We start from the raw sequence: 24,886 nt of genomic DNA on the forward strand, positions 1-24,886 counted from the left end.
ATTAAATATACATGGTTTTCACTTTTCACCTTTTCACCCACCTGAATTGAAGCCTCACCCACAGCTGTGTGAGGTGTTTCGATTGGGCCTTTTGACTCAAAGGCTTTCAGCTTTCAGGAAGAAACCAAAAATATACACAGGGAAAACATATTTGCATATTGTAACCACACTGGGGGACAACTCCCGAAATCTGAGTCACGTTCACGAAAATTAGACAGACCAAGTCAATTAGAGCTTCTTTTTTTTCATTTCCATTTCTGCTAAGCAGCAAGCTATATATGCTTATATAGCATATATAACGGAAGTGGGGAAGAGGCTCCACTTCCGTTTTATATTTTACTCATGATAGAACTTCCGTTGCTCCAGACTGTATATAGAAGCATTTGTAAATTTGCGAGAGGCAACAGTCTGGCCACGTGAAGCTGTGTAGCTAATCAGTTAATGGTACACCTCAATAAATGGCGGTGTCTAATAGGGCACCCTTCTGTGGATTTGTCTATACAAGTGAGTAAGGGCCGATTCATACTCCTATTTTAGAGCCGAATAAAAGTCGGTTCGGCTCTGTAGAGCCTACAATTTGACGTCATTTGAGGTTCGGGGGGGGGGGGGGGGGGGGGGGTACCGTCCTAAAGTCGGCTCTTCGGTGCTACTGAAAATTTCTGACGAGCCGAAATCATTTCGGCACTACAGCGCCGACACAGCTGTAAAATAGGAGTATGAATCGGCCCTAACACTCTCTCTTCCTCTATCTTCCACTCTCTCTCTTTATCTCTCTCTCTATATCTCTTGCTCTCATGCTTGATCTCTCTCTCTCTCTCTCTCTCTCTCTCTCTCTCTCTCATTCACTCCCTCCTAACTTTTGCTTCTACCTCTCTGCCACACACTTGCTTGCTTATGGTTGTCCGTCGAATCCGATGATGACGTCCACTTCTATCGGTGAGTTCTTTGTTGCCTGAATTGCCCACAGGTCCTATTGCAGTGCCACGCACACACACACACATATGCACGCACTCACACACCTCACGCAAACATGCACTAATTACTGACTGAGTGCATGAATTAGTATTCTCGTCGCACTTGGACTTTGCCGTCATCTATCAGACCTGGCACAGGGACAGGGGCGACAGATCACCTTACAAGCACACACACACACACACGCACGCACGCTTGCGCGTGCACACAGTCACACGCGCTTGCACGTGTACAAACAATACATTGTAATGAAGGTGTGAGCTCACAAGGGTACAGATTTAATATTCACCACGCGCACACTCACACACACACACACACACAAACACACACACACACACACACACACACACACACACACACACACACACACACACAAACACACACACACACACACACACACACACACATACTTGAGCTCCGAGGCTTTGTGTGTTCAGCAGCAGACGATGGACAGATAAAGTCTTTCAAAGGGAGACACTTCTCCACCGCCCTTGGTGATGTTCACTTTTTAAACACTTTTAAACACGGGATATTTCACTTTCAAATACATTTTTGGTCATTTTGTCATTCTGTCACTCAGGCTTATGTGAAACAGTATTTAAGTTGCTCGATTCAGTACCCAGATATGTGGTATTCTTTCTCTCCCTCTCTCTCTCTCTCTCTCTCTCTCTCTCTCTCTCTCTCTCTCTCTCTCTCCCTCTCTCTCTCTCTCTGTCTCTCTCTCTCTGTCTCTCTCTGTCTTTCTCAGGTGACCCAGAGGGCTGGCTGTGATAAGATGAAGTGTTTCTTTCGGATCAGCTTCGTCCCCAGGGATCCTGTGGAGCTGCTGAGGAGAGACGCTGTTGCGTTTGAGTACCTCTATGTACAGGTAACTACATATATGGGCATAAAGGGGACACAGACAGATGGGTGGAACGGGTACTCTGACACGGGTACAACGGGTATTGCATACTCATGTGGGGCACGACTGACATTTTTTAGAATCTGATCTCAGGTCAGAATGGGTTAATCAGACCAGTGTGTGTCCAGTGGAAACCTCGTATGAATCTGATCTCAGGTCAGAATGGGTTAAGTAAAACAACCACTTTTTCCACCACTATTTTGAATGCTTCAGCTTCACTACTGTTTGCAGCAACAATTATTAATGTAATTGAATCTGCTGACAACGTGTCACAGCCAGGACACGTTGTGGGCTTATAGATCTGCTATACTCAGTCCCCATTGTACGATGAAGCACTATAGACTCTATAGACTCTTTTGCCCTTTTGGCAATGTGCTCTAAAAAAAAAAAAGTTTTCTTTTTTTCCCTAATTTGTAGTGTGTGGACCATGGTGACATTGATCAAATCTTGATAAAAAATGCTTCTACTGTATTATTTAGGCCCCCACAATCTAAAGCTATGTTTCTATGTCAGTGGTTCTTCAAAAAAGAAAAAAGCAGATCTACAAGCTCATAGCGCGCCACAGAGTGGCGCGCTATGAGCTTGTAGATCTGCTATTTTTCAATAGCTATAGCACCAAAATGGGTTCCCGCCCCAAAATGCGCAGCACAAGGTGCCCTTTTTTTCACTTGAGCACCTGCCCCTCTAAATGTCTGTGCACGCCACTGCTCAGTCCCCATTGTACGATGAAGCATGAATCAAGCACTATACACTCACAGTCGGACTGCTTCTATGTTCAATACACATGGGGGAGGCCCAGGCCGTAGCGTAACGGTCTGGGCACCGGACTGGTAATCCAGTCGCAGTGTGCCGCGGGTTCGACTCCCGGACCCGACACGGCCTTTACTGCATGTCATCCCCCCATCTCTCTCCCGTTTCCTGTCAGCCTACTGTCTGTCCCTTCAAAAAATCAATAAAAGGCGTAAGCCGCAAAAAGAAAAAAAAAAAAAAAAAAAATACACATGGGGGATAGACCTGACTTTGGGGTTTCCTTTTATGTTGAAACGTGTCCCTTCCGGCTTGCTGTATTACAGAGTTGCAACGACGTGGTGTTGGAACGCTTCGGCCCGGAGCTCAAGTACGACGCTGCGCTCCGACTGGCCGCTCTGCAGATGTATATCCTCACCATGACAACCAGACAAACGCAGAAGGTCTCTCTCAAATACATCCAGTAAGTTTACTTTGTCTGTTCGTTTGTTTGTTCATGACTGCTATAGGATATCGTTGCTGTCGGGCAGAAACCTCTCATCTCCATATATGTTTTTTTTGCGTTCTTCTTTTTCGTACTGGAACAGGAACAGCGTCACACAAAAGTAGCAGATCTGCTGCAAGCTCGAAACGTGACACGAATCGACCCGCTTCGAGCTTGCCCACCTGCTTCTTTCGATGCTTTTGAGAAAGACGCAGGCACCAACAAACAAATTGACCAGATGTATAGAGAACCGGGACGACTGGAATCGCGACGATGGAGGGCTCGTCCTCAGACGAGTCGTCCTCAGACGAGCCCTCCATCGTCGCGATTCCAACTTTTCCAGATTCAAACGCTCTCTCTAGGTCGTCCTGGACGACCTAGAGAGAGCGTTTGAATCTGGAAAAGTTGTTACTTTTCATTTGGACCTCATTCGTATTTCGTACACAATGTATGAGGTCCCCCCCCCCCCCACAGAGGCGATATGCACCACTAATGTCGTCTGCAAGCCGAGGTCAAAGCAACCGCTATGCCGTGGGGGGGGGGGGAGTCAACGATAAACAGCAGACAGACCCACATTTTCCATAATATTGGCGTGAAGGACACAGTCGAAGGTAGTCCCACCGGGACAGATGTGAATGAGATACGATGAGAAACCTTTATTGTCTACTGAATTTGCATGACATTTTAATTTTGCCTTCGGTAACTCTGGCAGCACAGTGCGAAACAGACAATACAAAACACAGATAAAATGCATCAAATAGAATGCAATGCTTTTAAATAGCGGAAGATGTCCTCGGATAGTGGAGCGACAGTGTTCCCTCATATGATCATTTTACGGCAGAAAAAAGGACCACAATGGAAATGAGCTCTCAAGTCATATTGTGTTTTTATCATTTTGAATACCATGACTTTTTGCATTTATTTTTTATTTTTAATATTGATGATATTATTAAAATATTTCTTCGGCTTTGTCATTGAAGTTTAGGAAGTTTAAAGCCAGCCATGCTTTTACATCCTCGAGGCAAGCAAGGAGTGGTTTTAAAGAGTCAGGATTGTTACGCTTTAGAGGCAAATACATTTAAGCGTAACAATGGAAAGAAACACAGTGTTTTCGAAAAATAGATCCTAGGGGGAGCAGATACAACATGAACAGAATTGGTCCAAGAATAGAGCCCTGTGGCACTCCACAATGGAGGGATGCTGTGGTGGATGTGGCATCCGCTAGGGTGACACGGAAACTTCTCCCTGACAAGTAAGATCTAAAAAACTCTAACCCTTTAATGCCAACCCAGTGCTCCAAGCGAGAGAGCAAAATACTGTAATCTACAGTGTCAAATGCCGCGGTAAGATCCAAGAGCACCAGACTGAGAGAGTCACCAGAGTCTGTAGCCAAAAATTAAAGATTCTTAACATGCAGTCTCGGTGCTGTGGAGAGCTTTGTACCCGGACTAAAACTAGACTAAAACTACAACTTTTCAAAATCAGCAGTGCCTTAAACGTCCACCTCTCTCTGCTCCCAACGACAGGAAGGAGTGGGGTCTGTCGCTGTTCCTGCCTCCCGCGGTGCTGTCCAGCATGAAGGTGAAGAACATCAAGAAGGCTCTGACGCACATCCTCCGGACCAACCAGAACCTCGTGCCTCCCGGGAAGAAAGTATGTGCGAGCAGCACATGTTCATTGTCTCCTATTATCTCTTGCTTTGCCCTTGCAAAAGACGCCGCACACTCTTTCCTACGCCACTGGTCATAGACGGCGTGTGTCTGTGTGTAACGCATGGAAACAGACGTTGGGCACACACACACACGCACACTGATGCAATATTTAGAAATCGTGCATACCTCAGCCCGTGCATGTGTGGCGTTTCTCACCCCTTGTCAACCCTCTAAGACCCTCTGTCATGTCGGCCCTTGAATACTAATGTGAAGAACAGCGTGAAGCATCGCACACGTGGACAAATCCTCAACTATAGGGGGTTGGGTTGGTAGATCGTTTAAAAGAAAGCATTGGCTGATAAGAAGCGGCCTGCTCACGCATTGAAGGAAGCATGAGGTCAGTTCGGGACACTCCCCAGGTTGGCGGAGGGAGAGTAGCGCCCAGGATTATACAGCTTATAGGCAATTGGCACCGGGTGAAAAACGATTTTGCAATCGCAAGACAACGTGTTATAAGCTTGTAGATTGTCTATTTTCAGTATTATACCATAAAGTATAGTGGATTAAGTGGTAAAAAAAGATATTGAAAAACTATTGTGATGCCTACAGAACATTTTGAGTACCCAAGATTCGTCCACATAATGGTAGTGTCCAAAATGTAACAATAATTGATCCTTCCAAACACGGAATGTGAAACATTTGTATGCATGACAGTGGCAGCTGGTTCATTAGAGAGACTACTATACAGCCAAGAAAACAGCAAACAAAATCAGACTGATGCTCATTATGGTGTCCAAATCCATGAGCAGCAGCCTGCTGCCTACATCAAATACGGTATTCACTCCTATTCTTCATTCCTATTGTGGCTGTTACCAAGTGAAGGTTTCACAATTTCAATCATCGTGTGTGTGTGTGTGTGTGTGTGTGTGTGTGTGTGTGTGTGTGTGTGTGTGTGTGTGTGTGTGTGTGTGTGTGTGTGTGTGTGTGTGTGTGTGTGTGTGTGTGTGTGTGTGTGCGCGTGCGCGTGCAGCTGACTGCTCTGCAGGCGAAGGTGCACTATCTTCGGTACCTGAGTGAGCTCAGACTGTACGGAGGGAGGGAGTTCAAATCAATACTGCTGGTAAGGGCTGTCGTTTTTGTTTTCTTTACACTGAAACTTGCTTTGGTTGCCTGGTCCAAAGCATCTTGTCCCCTAGCCTGAGGGTTGGTTACATTTCTATGTTTCCCATGCTTCTACTTTTTCTGTTCTCAGTGAAGAGACCAACATGTTAACAAGTTCATGACAAACAAAAACAAAAGAGCAACAGCAGGGTGGCTTCAACAGATTATATACACATTTTAAAAACAAATGCAAAGTCAACAAGACACAACAAATAAAATGAAATATGCCATTCCAGTGATGTAAATATAGGTTTTCAATGTAATGAGTCCCGGGAATGGGATGCAGGGATGGTCTTTTAGATGAGTCCCAGGGACATTTTATGAGTCTCACTTCAACGACATTAGGAGTCATATTTTTTACAAATTGCAGTATTTAACTTCATTTTGGTTATAATGTCATTATATGCATGTAGAAAACAGAAGAAGAAATGATTATTATAACTAAAGCTAGCAAAAATAAACTAGAATGAAAAACAGTACAGTAGCAGTAGGTTGTTGTTTTATTGCGTCCCTTAACTTTAAACTGCGTTTTGGGATGCAAAATACACCCTATTTTAATCTCTGCCATTCAGCATAAATCTGAGTGATTTGGCATACTTTACATTCTATTTAGGTCATTAATTATTTCCATCCTCCACTGTGGGTGCCTGTGGCTGCAAGCATTTTCGTGTGATATTGCACACACGCACACACACACACACACCCACACACACACACACACACACACACACACACACACACACACACAATGTAACCTTAAATATCTGTTATTTTGTGTTTGCAAAATGTTGAATTATTTCGAATTAAGAAAAGGTTTGAGAACTACTGATTCAGAAGGCATGTGTAGAATCAGCCTAAGGGTCCCCGAGTATACCCACCCTTGGGTAACAGATCAGAGTACTTTTTTCCCCACCACTGTGTGTACTTTGTACTCAAGCATGGCGTCCCTTCACCTTCACCGTTGTTGTTCCGCAGCAGGGAGAGAAGCAGACGGAGGTGACCCTGCTGGTGGGACCGCGCTACGGCATCAGCCACGTCATCAACACCCGCACCCACCTGGTGGCGCTGCTGGCCGACTTCAGCCACGTCAACCGCATCGAGATCCTCACGGAGGACGACGACAACGTGCGCCTGGAGCTGCACGTTCTGGACGTCAGGGTGAGCACACACGCGCGCACACACACGCACACACACACATCACACACGCACGCACGCACGCACACACACACACACCATCAGCAGGTTGAGGAGCGCAGAGAGAACGTGAACGTGTCGCGATGCTACGCGTTTGGTAAATAGGGCTAAATAAGTGGTCGAGGGATGATTTTGTAATAATAATAATCCAAATCCATAAAGTAACTATCAACTATGTTTTCAAATAACTGTATTGGAGTAAAGGCCTATTCATATACTCTGACCACCTGAAACAGTGCTTAGTAAAAAACAAGAGAGATGTGTTTGGGTGAGCGGTGAGTCGCTGACCATCCACCACGGCGTGACGGCATGTTGTAGTTTTTGGTGGTCACTTTTATCAACTAAAACCGGAGTATGAGTAGACATTAAAAAGTACAATAATTGCCTCTGAGATGTAGTGGAGTAGAAGTAAAACTATAAAAAGTTGATAATACTCAAGTAGAATTATCAACATTTTTTAGTTATTGACAATTGGAAATGCGCAAGTAAAGTAACAGTACCTGCATTTTTAGGTACAATACTTTAGTAAATGTACTTAGTTACTTACATTAGTGAATGGTTCTTCAAAAATAATTAGGGCCGGGACTAATTTTGCGATTAATTTAGATTAATTAACTACAGAAAAATTAATCGCGATTAACTACAGATAAATTAATCGCACTTTTTTTTTCACCGCGGAACGTTTCTCACTGGGCGCTTTTCTATAGTACTGAAAACTGGAAATAATAAAAAGTCACCCCATTTTGTGTTGCCTAGAACTGGAGGTCTGACAAAAAACAGTAACAATATGAAGTAAGTACAGCTTTGTGATGTCACTGAGATGTACTTGTTACTGTTACTATTTTTATTTCAGACCTCCAGTTCTAGGCAACACAGAATGGGGTGACTTTTATTATTATTTCCACAACAGGTATATGACAGTAAAATGTTGAAAATGAGTGGTATCCTGTAGTCACTATTCATTGATTCACTGGGATACCAAAAAACATTAAAAAAAAGGTTTCTCGCTGTTCTCGGGTTGAATATTGATATGCGATTAAAATGCGATTAATCTAGATTAATTAATCGCAAAGCCTCTGATTAATTAGATAAAAAAATTTAATCGAGTCCCAGCTCTAAAAATAATACAATGTTAGATGTAATTGTCATGTCTGTGTGGCATGCTTCAGGGCCAATGCTTATCACAAGGACCATGAATCTCATCTGTTGGTCGGTACTGCCATCTACTGGCTTAAATTCGGAAAACAGGAGAGTTTGTAGCAAAATACTGTATAGCCTATCAGGGGAAGTCAACAGTGAAACCACTCTGTCTCTGAACACAACAGGAAGATTACATAATTTATTTTCTTTCTTTCTTTTTTGCATGTTCTTTGTCTTTTTTAATTTATCTCTCCCCATGTTTCTCTGTCTTAACCACTTAAACTTAAAAAGAATAGCCAATCTCCAAGCTCACAACTACTGAATGAGCTTGTAGAACGGCTATTTTCTGCGAATATATTCAATGTAGAGCAAAAACAAAAAATACACATGTTGTTCTAGGATTAGGAACAGAGTTACCCATACCTTCAAATACCTTACGGGTCCATTTGGTTTCATTTTACGCTCCCAAGAGTTAAATAATTGTTAAACATCTGCATTACTTAATACATAGGCTACTGTAAGAAGTCTACACAATTAGAGCATGTAGAAGAATTGTTATTTTGATCGTTTGCCATGGAATTGTGGACAAAACCTTATCCAACAAACTCATTTTTTTAAAACAGACATTTTTAGAATCTGATCTCAGGTCAGAATGGGTTAAATGTTTCGTTCCCCGTTCTTCTCCTTCAGCCCATCACGTTGATCAGAATCTGATCTCAGGTCAGAATGGGTTAAATGTTTCGTTCCCCGTTCTTCTCCTTCAGCCCGTCACGTTGATCAGAATCTGATCTCAGGTCAGAATGGGTTAAATGTTTCGTTCCCCGTTCTTCTCCTCCTTCAGCCCATCACGTTGATCAGAATCTGATCTCAGGTCAGAATGGGTTAAATGTTTCGTTCCCCGTTCTTCTCCTGCAGCCCATCACATTGATCATGGAGTCCAGCGATGCCATGAACCTGGCCTGTCTCACTGCGGGCTACTACCGTCTGCTGGTGGACTCGCGCAGGTCCATCTTCAGCATGGCCAGCTGCAACAGCATCAGCGAGGAGGACGCTTGTGAGTTTCCACGCACAATACAATGTGTGTGTGTGTGTGTGTGCGTGTAGCCCTTTCCACACCCAAGCGCAAAACGGTTTTGCGCCGCCGAGGACAGAAGAAGCTCTGCGGACGTTTGGCGCGGAGGAGAGCGCTTCCGGGAATCTGGCCGTCGCGCAAAGTCGTCTGCGGAAAGTGGAGCTTCTTTTCCGTCCACCAGCTGTCTAAAGACTGTTGCGCAGCTGCTGTGCGCAGCCGAGAACGTGCGCGGCTCTTTAGATAGTGTGCAGGGCTTAAAGTTCTCAGTCCTGGGGACTGATTTCAGTCCTGAGGATCTCATAGGGGTCATTTAATGAGATCAGTGCAGATTTGCAAAAACACATTTTCAGTCTTGGGATTGTTTTTGGCTTTAAGCCCTGAGTGTGGCAGCACCTTGTGCTTGCGTGCGTGCGTGCGTAACGACAGTATGCATGCAGAACAACATTGATGGAAAATACCCTAATATTAATAATCTTGGATATATTTTAAGCGAGGCACAATTTTGATTTCCTGTTTAGCTTTGTTTTGCACCCTGCAATCGATAACCAAACAAAGTAATTCATCGTCTCTGTTGTGTGGAAAACTCGTATTTGTCCAAAACTATGGCATTTCAGGATTCAAATTCAAAAGCATCAAAAGTAGCAGATGTGCAGGCGCGCTTCGAGCTTGTGAATCTGCTGCTTTTGTGTGACGCGGCTGTAGTGTGATCAAGTATAGGCCGTTAATTTACGAAAAAACTAAAGTTAGAATAAGGAGATAAGGCGGTTCTGTATTTTACTACCACACAACACAACATAAAACCCTTACAATCCCATAGCTGATCCAGCCTTTTTTCCTGCTCCGTCCAGTTCAGGATCGTCTCCCAGAGTGGCCGTACGGATCGTCTCCGGGGGCCTGCGAGGAGACGTCTCCCGGCCCCGGCCTGCAGGGAGACCCCTACGCCAGGGACTGCCCTGACAACGGCCAACGGGAAACAAACCACCACCACCCCGAATCCCAGGACAGAAACCCCCTCCTGCCCCCTCCCGTCCCCCCTGCCACCAGACACAAACCGCAGGACTCGCCCCGGAGCGCCAAAGTGTCGTTTATTTTCAGCGGCGGCGGGGGGGACCCGCCCCTGAGCACCAGCGCCGGCGGCGGGGGAAACCCCAGGAGTCTGGCGGCTTACGACAGGCTGCTGGAGAGCACGGACGGCGCGGCCGCCGAGCGGAGGCCGGCCTACTCGACGACGACGCCGTCCCACAACGACGACGACGTTAGCGACTTCCGGCCGCGGGACGACGGGGCGCCGTTTCCGTACGGCGGCCGGCCGCACGTCTACAGCAACATAGGCGAGGTGGAGGGCGGCGAGGAGCCGCTGCTCAGGTAGGGTCAGCACAATCTTTTTATTTTATTTTATTCTTTTGTGGCTTTCTCCTTTTATGAAGGGACAGACAGTAGGCTGGGTCAGCACAATCTTGACATTTACTCGAACATTCATTGTCATAGTAAGGGCATTTTATCAGGTATTTGACCAATCTGGGAACTAAATCGTTACCAAGAAATTTCTTCACCAATGTGTTTCTAAAGGTGTCTAATAACATGTACTAAAAATTTGAAATTCAACTCCTGTGGGAAATTGAGTTATTAGCATAATATGTGACCATACCCATAACATCCTATATAAAGAAAAAATGTCCAAATTTCATCATTCTTTCAGTAGCATGTGACATATGAAACTATGGGGTTTTCATGATTCTGAATCCATTCCAAGCATTCGTTTTGCACAAAAAACACTCCTTGGGAGGAAAATGGCCATAGCCGTCATCACAAACGTGATGAGGTCAGCACATTTGGTCAAGTGGATATGGCCTAATTAAGCCCAAGGAGTGTTTTTTGTGCAAAACTAATGCTTGGAGTGGATTCAGAATCATGAAAAACCCCTAGTTTAGTCTATATGTCACATGCTACTTAAAGAATGATGACATTTTGACTTTTTGGCCTTATATAGGATGTTATGGGTATGGTCACATATTATGCTAATGCTCAATTTCCCACAGGAGTTGAATTTCAAACTTTTAGTACATGTTATTAGACACCTTTAGAAACACATTGGTGAAGACATTTCTTGGTAATGATTTAGTTCCCAGATTTTCATAGATTTCTCTTAATATCACAAACGAATAAAATGTACATTTCTGCTTGGCTTTTTTCAAACTAAGCCAAACTTGCACAGGACAGACATGAAATATTTAACTGAAATATACGGAGAAATTATTTGATAATTCCATTATGGAAACCCTATTCTTTAAGACACACATACTGGTATTTTGAGGTGTGTACGAATCCGCCATTGCTTCATGGTGTGAAAACAACACAGCTTACCATTGGAATGGCATTAGGGAACGTACACATGGCTACATTTAATGGGTTTATTTCGTCATAGTGCAACATATGGTGAAGTATTGTAGTGTAGTGCACGTGATTTCAACAACCACCGATGCAGTGAAAAATGAAAACGGGACCGCCAAATATTCTAAACTTTCCGTGATTCCACCAATAATCATATTCTTTGAGACACACATCCAAGTTTTTGCGGGGTCAAACAAAGAATCAGGTGACGCTGATCCCCTTCGCCTATTCGCTCATTCTAAGGGCCGATTCATACTCCTATTTTACCGCTGTTTCGGCGCTGTAGTGCCGAAATGATTTTGGCTCGTCAGACATTTTCAGTAGCACCGAAGAGCCGACTTTAGCACGGTGCCCGCCCCCCCGAACCTCAAATGACGTCAGTATGAATGAGTATGAATCGGCCCTTAGACATAACGTATGTGTAGTCAGAAGAATGAAAACACGTGGAAACAAGCCCTCATGTTTTGTGTTATCCTTTTAGCCCCTTTTCATATCAAGGCCCATTATTTATTCGGACCACCATGCATTTGATGACATTTAGCCTCTCAGACCCCCAAGACCAAAGAATATTTTGTAAGTCGTTGGATAAGATTTTGTCCACAATGCCATGGCATGCGATCCAAATAACAATTCTTCTTACATGCTCTAATTGTGTAGACTTCTTATGTATTAAGACTAAGTAATACTTAAACGTAAAATTAAAACAAAACGGTACATTAGGTTACCAACTCTTCCATCATTTAGCTGGGGGGACCACCTTGGAACCCCCTCAAGTGATCACGTTTTAGCATGTTCGCATAACTGTAAATCTGCACTTTTTGCACAACCAATAATCTCCAAATAATTGCGATCAGGCGACTATGTGCAGGTTTACTAATGTATATCTTTTATCTACCCGCAGGGACCTGTGCTACGCCGACACGACGGACGACGCCGAGGACGACGAAGACGCCTCGTGCGAGGAGGACTCTTCCGCCGGAGGCGCGGGCACGCCGGTGGGGGACGAGACGCCGGCGTTGGGGCGAGGAGGAGAGGGCAACAACGGCAACGCAGTGTCGGCAGCCGGTTGCGGCAACAACAAGGCCACCGTGGCCACCTTCCTGGCGCTCTCCGGGTCCACGGACGACATCATCGACCTGACGTCGCTGCCGCCGCCCGAGGGAGACGGCGGTGCCGGCGGCGAGGAGGAGGAGGACGCGCTGCTGCAGAGCCTCAACCTGGCCATCGCCGCCCCGCCCCAAGGCTTCAGGCAAGGACACACAGAGCCCATTCTGACCTGAGATCAGATTCTAAAAAAACGTCTTCTACATCCTGACGGTTTTCTGAAAAAGCTATGTTTCTATGGCAGTCGTTCTTTCGTTTTTTTCAAAAATAGCAAACCTACAAGCTCGTAGCGCGCCACTCGGTGGCGCGCTACGACCTCCGTTTGACCAGAATGGAACAGAGACGAGTTTGTGGTCATTTTTAACGTCTGCTTGCAGGCTTTTGTGAGCAGCCCAGAGCGGTTTTATAAGTTGCTCGATTCAGTATTTAGATATTTGATGTTGTATATCTTCAGTCAGTTATATAGTTGTTTCTTAGTTTTAAGTTATTTCGTTAGTCGACGTTATAGCCCCGGCGTTAACTGCAACAACCCCGGCTTCACAGGGACAGCTCAGACGAGGACTCGACGGCCGACGCGAGGCCGCAGGGCGGCGCCCAGGGTGGCGCCCAGGGTGGCGCGGCCGACGGCGACATCCCCGTGTCGCTGATCGACGCCGTGCCAACGGGCGAGGAGGACGGAGACGGAGAGGAGGTCAGCGCGGCAGGTGGAGGAAGAGGAGGAGGAGGATCGGGAGGAGGAGTGCGAACGGAGAGGAGACTGGACAACGCGGTGGTCCACACGCTTCACGCCCTGGAGGCTCTCTCCGTCTCTGAGCAGAGGCATCCGCTGATGCGACCGCATCCGCAGTCGCATCATCATCACGCCAACAGCGCAGGTGTGTCCCTCCCGTGCCGACGCACGTCGTGTGCACGCATTGTCGAGCGCCTGACGAGTCAGCCGCGCGTTGACGTACATGTAGTCACCCTTATATGCACAAATAAGTACGAGCACTTGTGCCCTGCTCACCTTTACGAGACACACACACACACACACATGCACACGAAGGAGGGCGAACTCCAAAATGGTATGTGGCATACCACTCTACAAAAAATGGTACATACCGTTTTTGATTTATACCACTTTTAAAACACTTTTTAAAAAGGTATACCATTTAAAAGTGGTATGTACTTATTCAAGATAGTATACCATTTTGAAAAAAACGTTGGTATGCCCCTTATGGGATAGAGAGCTACTGTTATATATTGTATTATTTTTAAACTTGATGTCCGATGTTTTTTTTTCTCCTTGGCATGATTTCCGTTTTCTAAATAACTCATTTTGATCTTACACACACACATTTCATTTCCGCCGATAGTCCATCAAAATCTTTCCATTGACATTTTTATTACATTTACACTAAACGATTTGAACACCCAGAATCAATGAACGCAACGCTGATATGTTTTCCTCTCCCTCGTTCCCTATACAGGTGTTTTGATATCTCGGGGCTTCAGCCCTGGCTCCTCCTCGGATTCGGGCAACGAGACCAACTCCTCAGAGATGACGGAGATCTCAGAGCTGGCCGCTGCCCACAAGCTCAGCGAGAGCCACCTGCGCCTCCTGGTGGCCACGAGGGACGGCTACCAACCTCTGCTGGAGGAGAAAACGGAATTCCCCGCGTCGCCCGGAACAGCGGCGGGGGGTGCCGTGCAGAAGAGGCCACGGAGTCCTTCTTCGCGTCCCCTCCAGCCCCCGGCGGTTCCCCCGAGAACCACCCCATTGCTGGAGGCCGCCGCCGTGAGTCGGCCCGAGTCGGAGAGCCAGGAGTCGGCGAGTCGGACCCAGACGTCCACGTCTGTCACCGTGCAGCAGCAGCGGCCCAACTCCACCGCGCCGGGGGGCAAACATCACAGGAAATCGCCCGACTCCAACGGGAAGTATAACACCTTCAGCACGAGGGAAGGCCATCGAGGAGGTGCGAGCAACGGCCGCCTCGACGCGGAGCAGCGTGTGTCATTCGCGGAAGAAAGAAGCGGGAGTCAGCGGAGGTGCGCGCTGCCCGAGAGTTCTGTCGCCGAGGGTCTCGGTCTGAACAGCCTCCCCAGGGGGCGCATTCATATACCTCGCGTGTCATCCTGCACCTCCGACCACCTTGTAGAAGTCAGCGAGTCGTCAGGGGACGCCACGGAGGACGGCAGGGCGCCGGCGCCGGTCGAGCAGGACGAGCACCTGCTGGCGGCGTCCCTTCTCTCCCCGTCCGAGAAAGCCCCACCGGAGGCACACGGCGGCGACCGCCCGCCCGTGTCGAGGCAGCAGAGCGTGTCGCGCCTGTGCGAATACCACCTCGCCAAGAGGATCTCCAACTTGCACGGGGAAGCCCACGGCTCGCTGCAGGGCTCTCTGTGCTCGTCGATAGACGCCGGCGGCGGCGGCAGCGTCAACAGCGGCAGTGCTTGCTGCACGCCGGCCGATTCGCCGCTCTGCTCCGCCACACTCGACTCCAGGCTCCGCCGCGTTCAGCGGCACCCGCTGTCCGCCTCCTCCTCCTCGCTGCTGCGAGTGCACGCGTACGACAACGGCAAGCACGGAGGCTCAGGCCCAAACCCTCAAGGCAAAGACCTCCACCCGCACGCAGACCCTTCGCTCCTACGGAAGATGCTGCCCAACATTCACCCCCCGGCGGTGGGGGCCGATACTTGCCGGCCCTCGGCCGCAACGCATGCGCCATCGATGCACAGAGAAGCTTCAGGCTCCGCCGCCAGAAAGCAGCACAGCGATCCGCAGGCCAAGCAACAGGCCTGCGGTCTGAGGGAGCTGAACCAGAAGGAAGGCGAGGCGTACCGGCAGCTCATCAACTACCTGACGGTCAGCAAGATGCATCAGGGGAAAGGCAGGGGAGGGGCGGTGAGAAAGGACAGTAGATGCTACATCACTAGCAACCCCCAGCTGGCGGAGATGGTGAAGAACAGGGGGAACACCATCGCGCGTTGCACCTGCACGCCTTCCTCCGTGCCGTCCCATTTCCTCGGCCCCGGCACGGTCACCGCCAATATGGCCGCCCCGCCGGCGGCAAACAGAAGCCAACATCCGTACCACTCAGCCACTCTCCCCGCCAAGCTCAGGAGTCACAATTTGCACACCCCGAGACCTGCCGAGCCTCCAGAGGCGAGGGCGGCTAGCATCGAGCGGAGGAGCTCCTTCTCCGGCCTGGAGATGGATCTCGAACGTGGTGCTGCCGGCCCCGACCGTTTCCTGTCGCTGCGCAAGAGGACAGAGAGCGGCGGGCATCAAAAAGCGGGTTTCACTTCTGGCAGGAACTGTGAGGACGTTGAGCGCCCGCCACCGAGATCCAGAAGCCAGCCAAGCGGCAGTTCGGAGGACTGGATGAAGTCGAATGCGAGGACAAAGCATGCGCTCCACCAGTCTCACCAGCTTCCTAACGATTCTCTGTGCTACACCGCTGCCCCCAATTTGACTGTCCCGCGGACGGAGCTGTGCCCCATCCCGCTAGGATGTGGAGCTCAACCCTCAGCTTTTACCCGCTCAGCTTTTACCCGGCAGGCGTCCACCGGGTCTGTATCATGCATTATGTCACCCACCCGAAACCTTCAAGCTCCAGCTCCACCACCGCCTTCCTCGTTGCCACCTCATCCCTTGGCCTTGCCAATGCAAGCCAGCGGCAGCTCCGGCAAACCGAGCCCCTTGCCCAAGCAGGATTCCATCCAGTACCACTGGAAGAACCAGAACCACGGTCAGATGCTCGCCCCGGCCCTGCTGCAGCAGCAGACGGACCCCCACGACAACAACAACAACGGCCTCCAGCGGGGCCGAGAGCTCAGGCGCAGCTGCAGCAACGTGACGGCGGGCTGCGGCAGCGCGGAGGCACTGTTCAGCAAGCCTTGCAGGAGCCGGAGCCAGCAGCCGCTGCTGGCGTCGCCGCACCAACAACACGGAGAAGCCAAGGTCCAGCGCAGGACGGCGAGGAAGAGGCTCTCCAAGAGCTACTCCCAGGGCTCCGTCTCTTCCCAGACCACGTGCTGGTCCTCCGGCAGGGGCGACAGCCGGAGGGCCACGGTGGCGTTCCCTCTGCAGAAAGACTCCAAGCACATGAAGGGCTCGCAGAAACTGGACAACAGTCCTTGGCGCTGCAACGGGCCATTTAGCAACTGCTTCTTCAAGAGGAGGAGCGAGGGGGAGGAGGATGAAATCGAATGGGAGAGGTCCAGGGGGAACCACGGCGCCGGGAACAACGTCGGCGTCCAAGGCGGCAGAGCGATGGCGCCGGTGGCTCAGCTCTGCGGCGGCACGCCGCCGCCGGACGCGAGCGGCGACCCTCTCTGCGGCGACGTCCTGAACAGCATGAGCTTCGTCGACCGGCTGGCGCGCATCAACGCGTTCAAGGACCGCATGTACGTGTTCCCCGCCGGCTTCGCCGACGTCCGCCGGGACGCGGGCGAGCTCATCGCGCTGGTGCGGTCCAGCGTGGGACGGGGGGCGGGGGGGGACCACCGCGGCGGGGCGGTGCCCCAGATGCCTCCCGTCCAGGACCTGTCCCACTACAAGCAGCTCCTCTCCGTGGAGTCCAAGGAGCTGGGCCGAGCCTGCCGGAGGACGGCGCAGGCCCACGGCAGCCCCGAGGAGATGCTGCTGGCCGTCACCTGCAGCTTCCAGGTGCTGTGCTGCCTCTGCGAGGCGTGCATGTGTCTGGTGCGGGGCCTCGGGGCCTCCGCCACGCACCAGCAGAGGGAGGTGGTGGCCAAGGTCGACGAGGTGGTCATGAACTACATCTGTCTGCTCAAGGCGGCCGAGACGGCGACCGTGGGGGCGCCGGGGGAGCACAGCGTCAAGGCCCTCGTGCGCCACTCGAGCACGATGTCGGCCATCGCCAACGCTCTCACACGCTCCCTTAAGACGCTGCTCAGCAAGTAATGAGCTACTTTCTTAACCACATGGTCTAAAGCTTTTTTCCCACGATACGAATGTTGGGGTTTGAGTGGTTAAGCCTGATTTATGCTTGGTTGCGCATTTGTGTCTTGGCAAACCGAAAATAGCCGATCTGCAGTAGCAGTGCGTCACTGTGTGAGCTTGTAGATTGACTATTTTCAGTGAGTGATGATACCGGCACCCAACTAAACAACAACTAAATCAGACATTATGCTTTTATGGTATATCTTATGTAGGCAAAAATCTAAAATCTAATCTTCCTTGATTACTTGTGTATTTTACTGTAGATTCTGGCTTATAAGCATTTGTCTTACTCAAAGTCTGAACTCTTTCAGACTCTGTCAGACTTGCTTGTGGTCGAACTCTTCAAACATGCAAATCGTTAACAAGTCAGATATTTATGCTCAATGGTTTCTGAGTAAACAGTTGAAAGGCAATCTCAACTCGCTGTCCTTGCTCTTTCTGATGACGACGATGTCATTTGCAAAGCCATATACTGTTAAAAGACCTTTGTAATATATACCTAGATAGATTCCCTTTGAACCTGTGCATAACATAGCTTATTTAAACATGTGTAAAATGTACATAACTATAATAAGAATCTATTGTTTGCTGTAGAAAGAGATGTGTACTTAATTTATTATAGGATGATGATATAAACAGGGTTAGACTGGAGTTCTGTTTCAGTGATGAGTGAAGAAAAAAAAGAAAATCACAAAATGTGTTCCCTTGTCAACCCAAGTCTTTGTTTTTCTCATAGGCTGAAGTGTATCTCAGTTTACTGTTTTGAATCATTGGACTTGAAGCGACCTATTGTATTACAACAATGCATTTTGGGGTTGACACAATGATCTGTTCAATAACACAGGGACACCAATATTGCACTGGAACTAGTAGCGCTTACCGTCACTGTATTGTGTAAATTATTTTGAAATATTTTCCAAACACAATAACACACTAATGGCAAAAAAACTTTTTGTGTGTTGAAATATTTGTATTCAGTGTTTGAGCACTGTGTTATGATTACAACAAATCATTTTTACGTTTATTTTATTTATTTATTTTTGCAATAATGTGTCTGCTTGAATGATTAATTGTACTGCATTCATCTAATTAAACATGGTGCAGAATAATACGTCATTCAAGCAAAGGACTCAAAGGAGAATTTATGTTTTTCCTGATTATCGGGATGCATTTGACTCAACAATCAACTTCCTTGTTTTTCTTCCACAACCCCTCCAGCCTATTAAAACAGTTTACATATGAATAAATGTGTCTCTTTCATGTCTTCTTTGCTCTCCGAGCTTCTCTGTGTCACAAATGCTGAATGTAAGATGTTACTTGTATGTAAGTAACGTAGCCTCGGAAACCCAGACGTATTTATTCCCAGGGAACATGACGTGCTATTGGGAGATTTGGCACAAAACACATTATGATAATGCTAGTAATAATAATAAAGATTTTGCAAAAACAGGTACGGTACTTAAAGGGATATTTCACCGCTGGGAGAAACTGCACTCACCCAATGTTAATAGTATTTGTAGTATAGATAACAATAGCGCAATGTGAGATTTGCACCATTATGTCCATTGAAGTGGATTCTTTGTTTCACCGGAAGCCAGTGAAGGTCGTGGATGGCTGGTGTAACATGGTCTGTGGTACTGAGCAGGTAGGCAGCTGTGTTCTGGACATGTTGGAGTTCATTGTGGACTTTGATTGATTGATTGAAAGATGTATTAACATAATTACAGTACATTTTTAAAGCACAACTCAATACAAAACTGTTAACTGTGGACGACACCATAAACTTTATGGTGTCGTCCACAGTTAACAGTTTTGTAAAGTTTATAATATAATGTAATAAATTAATAATATAATATAATGCTTTATGGCATAAAGCATTATATTTATTTACAATAGGGTCCACCATGCTCAATTCATCATAACATTTAGAGACGTACAAATATACACTTCTATAGCCTATAGCCAAAAACAGGAAGTAGTAGCAGACTCTACAATTGATGACCGTGTGGCAAGTTTGAATTAATTGGTAAATTTAATACATGGTTTAAAGCGCCAGAGGGTAGCATTGGCTACCTATAGCCTACAATACATGTGTGGCATTTAGGTGCTATATTGCATTATATCGGCAATTCGGCATTTGAATACTGGTAGGCTATTATAATATTGGTACTTGGCTCAGAAATGTTTGTTTTTTCTCCTGTTTAGACATGTAAGTAAAGCAAGCACATATTTTGTTAAACACTAATGATTCAGTGATTATAATATAATCACTGAATCATTAGTGTTTAACAATATGTTAAATACAATTCAATTTACAACATAAATAATCCAAATATTATTTGGATTATTTATGTTGTAAATTGAATTGTATTTCTGTGGTTTAGGTTCAAATAAAGTCCAAAACCCCAACCCTGTTGCTGTGGGCTGGTCACATGGCAACTCCAGAAAGCAGGATGTAATTAGTTTGAGAACATGCAGGCTCGGAGATGTTTGTTTAAATTGTTTCTCCTGTTTAGACATTATCAGTAAGTACATATGTTGTTAAACACCGTAGTAATGATTCAGTGATTATATTTGGGTTATTTATGCTGTAAATGTAATTGTATTTCTGCTGTAAATGGGTAAACTGGCCTTATAGTTAGGCTTCTTACAGACAGTTAATCCTATCGATCTCTATGATAGATTTAGTAACCTGCTGGAAGGGAAACATAACTTAAAACTAAAAGTATGTTATAAATACAGTACACTTGTTTGCCTTCTACCCTTGTAAAATAAAACAGTCATAATTATTATATGCTTATCTTTCTAATTCAATTAAACCTTTTCAATGAAATCCTGCCAACAACATCACATGCAAAAAGGTGTCACTTTTTTAAATTCCTACATTGACATCGGAATAGTATATAAAGTTATGATATACTATGTCATAATAATTAACTTGTAAAAAACTATAGTTAAAACATTTAGTATAGTGCTCTAGTTAGTTGTTAGTTGTAACTTAGAAACCAGAGGTTTAGTGTTCAAACCTCACATTTTCACTGTTCATCTCATTTCTGAAAGGTGGGTTAAGTAAGACGTTCGCCAATACATCAGACATGTCAGTGTGACGCAAAAGATAAACCTGGAGCTTAGAAACCAGAGATTTAGTGTTCAAACCTCACATTTTCAGATCATCTAATTTCTGAAAGTTGGGTTAAGTAAGACGTTCGCCGATAGATCAGAAATGTCAGTGTGGCGCAAAAGATAAACCTGGAGCTTAGAAACCAGAGGTTTAGTGTTCAAAACTCACATTTTCACTGTCCATCTCATTTCTGAAAGGTGGGTTAAGTGAGACATTCTCAACTGCATCACTTATGCCTGTGTGGCTCATGAGTAAAATCCAGTGTTTGTACACCAAAGGCCATAATGTAATTACATTGCATACCAGTTATTGTCATCTCTTACTCTTAGTCTTAGTTTTAGATGACCAAAACTTTTGCACTTTTAATCAACCAGAAATATAATTGTTTTGTTTAATACATTACTTTTGCTGTTCTCACTCCAGACTTTATTTAAACAATTAAGTTGGATATAAAGTTTTCAACTAGTTTCTCAAACAGTGCTGTGACCACAGCACTTCTTTGATAAGCTGAATAAAAAGTAAAAAAAACTACTTTAAAGTGAGAACAAATGCACTATAGCCTGTTTATCAAAACCTAAAGTGTTTGTGATTAGTATATATATTTTTTACACTTACACATTTTTGTTAAAGAACATTTGCTGTTCTCATTTTAGACTGTTAATACACTCATGGCATGCAGCATGTCAATCAAATCAATTATAGGCTGAGCTCCATACTTGTGAACTGCATTCTGTTTTGAGCTAGTGACTCAAGGATACCTTTTTTTAATTGAATCCAACAAATTCCATTTCATGTATTTATTGCAACAAACACCAAACAATTAAATACAAAAACAAACAACAATTTGGGGTAAGAACAGGACTATGGAAATTGTATACATGTGACCATGGCAGAGTAAGAACAGCTCAGTAAATTCAACTTGATGGTATTCCATCTTGGGAATCCATTAAAAGTGCTAAGGTAACCACACTGTTGATGTGTTCCACAATGGCAAGAGTAGACAAGCCTATAAGTAGAACTCTGTTAGAACCACAATGGCGAGAGTAGACAAGTCTATAAGTAGAACTCTGTTAGAACCACAATATGAAGGTACAGATAAGGCAACATTTCTGCACATTTGGTCATCAACACTGATGTGTAGAGAAGGGAGGCCTGCGAAACATACATTAGGACCACCAAGTCCAAAAAGAATCAATGGCCTAAACTCAAAAAGTGCTAAAGCAATTACAAGCAGTTTCCTACTTTGCTCAGTCAGTGCAAACAAAGAAAGACCAAACAGGAAAGCTAGCATGGCCAGTAGGCTTTATAGGGGAGGGGCTAATCAGTGACTACTTACACCTGGGTAATTGGGGGAAAGTTTAAGTGTATGGTTATCAGAGGCATCTTCCATGCCTTTGTGGCATAAGTATAAAAACAAAGGTATATAAACCAAAAGTGATAGGTTCAAAACTCAAACATGACTCAATATTAAAACTAAAAGAAACAATACCATTGAAGATGTCAAACAACTCCAATTTATGAGTAAAATAATTTTCAACAAAAACGTACTGACTCAACATTTATGTAATGTTCTCAACTGCATTTCTCATGCATATGTGGCTGAAGAGTAAAATCCAGAGTTCATTTCTGCGACAGAACATTTTCACTGTCCATCTAAATTCTAAAAGGTGGGTTAAATATAAGTCCCAGATTGTACCTTACAGCCCAGCGTGGCTCAAAAGATAATTCTGAGGTTTACAACCCAAAGGTTCCTGGTTCAATACTCAAACAAAACTAATAATCAACAAAAAACTCAAACCAAACTAAAAGAAACTCAAACAAAACTAATAATCAACAAAAAACTCAAACAAAACAAAAAGAAACTCAAAGAAACTCAAACAAAACTAATAATCAACAAAAAACTCAAACAAAACTAAAAGAAACTCAATCAAAACTAATACTCAAACAAAACTAAAAGAAACTCAATCAAAACTAATACTCAAACAAAACTCAAAGAAACTCAAACAAAACTAACAATCAACAAAAAACTCAAAAAATATTCAATATAAAAACTGAAACAACAAATCAAACAATTAGAGGTTCAAGCCTCTTGAATAATATTTTCACTGTCCTTCTGAAAGGTGCAGTGTTTGAACCTCCTAAAGTGTGCATTGTTTTTTAACCTCCTAATGGAACTCCTAAAGAACCTCTATATTCTGAAAGGTGGGTTAAGTCAGACATTCTCAACTGCATCACTTATGCCTGTGTGGCTCATGAGTAAAATCCAGTGTTTGTACACCAAAGGTTGCGAGTTCGAACCTGCCACAGGACATTTTCACTGTCCATTCTTTATTCTGACAGGCTGGTTAAATATAAGTTCCCGATTGTACCTTACATGCCAGTGTGGCGCAGATGATAAGCCTGGGGTTTATAAACAGAACATTCTGGGTTCAATTCCCCTGAAGAACATTTTCACTGTCCATTCTTTATTCTGACAGGCTGGTTAAATATAAGTTCCCGATTGTACCTTACATGCCAATGTGGCGCAGATGATAAGCCTGGGGTTTATAAACAGAACATTCTGGGTTCAAGTCCCCTGAAGAACATTTTCACTGTCCATCTAAATTCTAAAAGGCTGGTTAAATATAAGTTCCCGATTATACCTTACATGCCAGTGTGGCTCAATAGATAAAAACTAGGCTTCATAAACCAAACGTCATAGGTTCAAACCTCAAAGAAAACCAATACTCAACCAAAAGGTCAAACAAAAACAAAAACCAAAAAAAAAATCAAACAAAACAGCTGAAATAAAGTGTCATAAAAAAACTCAAATATCTCAATAAAAACTAAAAATAAACTGGTTCAATCAAATTAATGTGAAAAGTACAAAAATCACTTTGCTTAATATGTACATTTCTTAAGCTCCGCCCCCAGGAGGCAGGCTCATAAAGAAAATCCCGCCCCAGAGGCGGGTTCCCAAAAAAGATCCTCCCCCTCCCACCGGAGCCAAAAGAGGCCGTGAGGAGGGAGGCGGCCTGCCTCGGCACTTTGGCCTTAAAAAGCCAGAAAATGAAGGTTTGCTCTGAGCAAGATTCAAACCCACCACCTTCAGCTTGGGAGACCTATGCTTTCCTCTTGCGCCACTAAGCATTTCACACTAATAAGAATTTGGAGGTTGTATTTAAGGTTGAAGGCAGAGGTGACAGGTCAAGGGATGAAAATCCTTTTCAGACACCTCTACCCCTTGCCAGAATGATTTAATCTAAAGGTGATGATCAGGGTTCATGACGACTCAACTGAGATTTAGGTTATTGTTTAAAACCATCTGTGGGAACATTTTTACTCTGTTTCCCACATTTACTCTTTCATTGAGCAAACAAGATGTTTAGTTTGCCATAATGTAATTACATTGCATACCAGTTATTGTCATCTCTTACTCTTAGTCTTAGTTTTAGATGACAAAAACTTTTGCACTTTTAATCAACCAGAAATATAATTGTTTTGTTTAATACATTACTTTTGCTGTTCTCACTCCAGACTTTATTTAAACAATTAAGTTGGATATAAAGTTTTCAACTAGTTTCTCAAACAGTGCTGTGACCACAGCACTTCTTTGATAAGCTGAATAAAAAATAAAAAATAAACTACTTTAAAGTGAGAACAAATGCACTATAGCCTGTTTATCAAAACCTAAAGTGTTTGTGATTAGTATATATTTTTTTTACACTTACACATTTTTGTTAAAGAACATTTGCTGTTCTCACTTTAGACTGTTAAACGTCTTTAAAGTGTTCAACTCAAACAGTGCTGTTATGACCACAGCTCATCTTAGAATAGCTTATTTAATTTAAAAAGAAATACCACTTTATACACTCATGGCATGCAGCATGTCAATCAAATCAATTATAGGCTGAGCTCCATACTTGTGAACTGCATTCTGTTTTGAGCTAGTGACTCAAGGATACCTTTTTTTAATTGAATCCAACAAATTCCATTTCATGTATTTATTGCAACAAACAC

General features: G+C 45.1%; 1 protein-coding gene across 1 annotated transcript in view; it reads left to right on the forward strand.

Moving 5' to 3' along the window:
• LOC310853966 (FERM and PDZ domain-containing protein 4-like) overlaps positions 1-17,727 on the forward strand; it is a gene marked incomplete at both ends in the record, with an annotated part of 100,387 nt that extends 82,660 nt beyond the window's left edge. The window contains 10 exons of the mRNA XM_083758442.1: positions 1,721-1,840; positions 2,947-3,083; positions 4,631-4,757; positions 5,787-5,876; positions 6,893-7,075; positions 9,167-9,305; positions 10,172-10,688; positions 12,616-12,963; positions 13,362-13,693; positions 14,288-17,727. Coding sequence (XP_083614568.1) covers positions 1,721-1,840; positions 2,947-3,083; positions 4,631-4,757; positions 5,787-5,876; positions 6,893-7,075; positions 9,167-9,305; positions 10,172-10,688; positions 12,616-12,963; positions 13,362-13,693; positions 14,288-17,727 — 5,433 coding nt within the window. The remainder of the gene's footprint in view (positions 1-1,720; positions 1,841-2,946; positions 3,084-4,630; positions 4,758-5,786; positions 5,877-6,892; positions 7,076-9,166; positions 9,306-10,171; positions 10,689-12,615; positions 12,964-13,361; positions 13,694-14,287) is intronic.
• Positions 17,728-24,886: the final 7,159 nt, after the last annotated feature.

Source organism: Protomyctophum parallelum (genome assembly GCF_964188405.1).
Source record: "Protomyctophum parallelum genome assembly, chromosome: 23".
Lineage (NCBI taxonomy): Eukaryota > Metazoa > Chordata > Actinopteri > Myctophiformes > Myctophidae > Protomyctophum > Protomyctophum parallelum.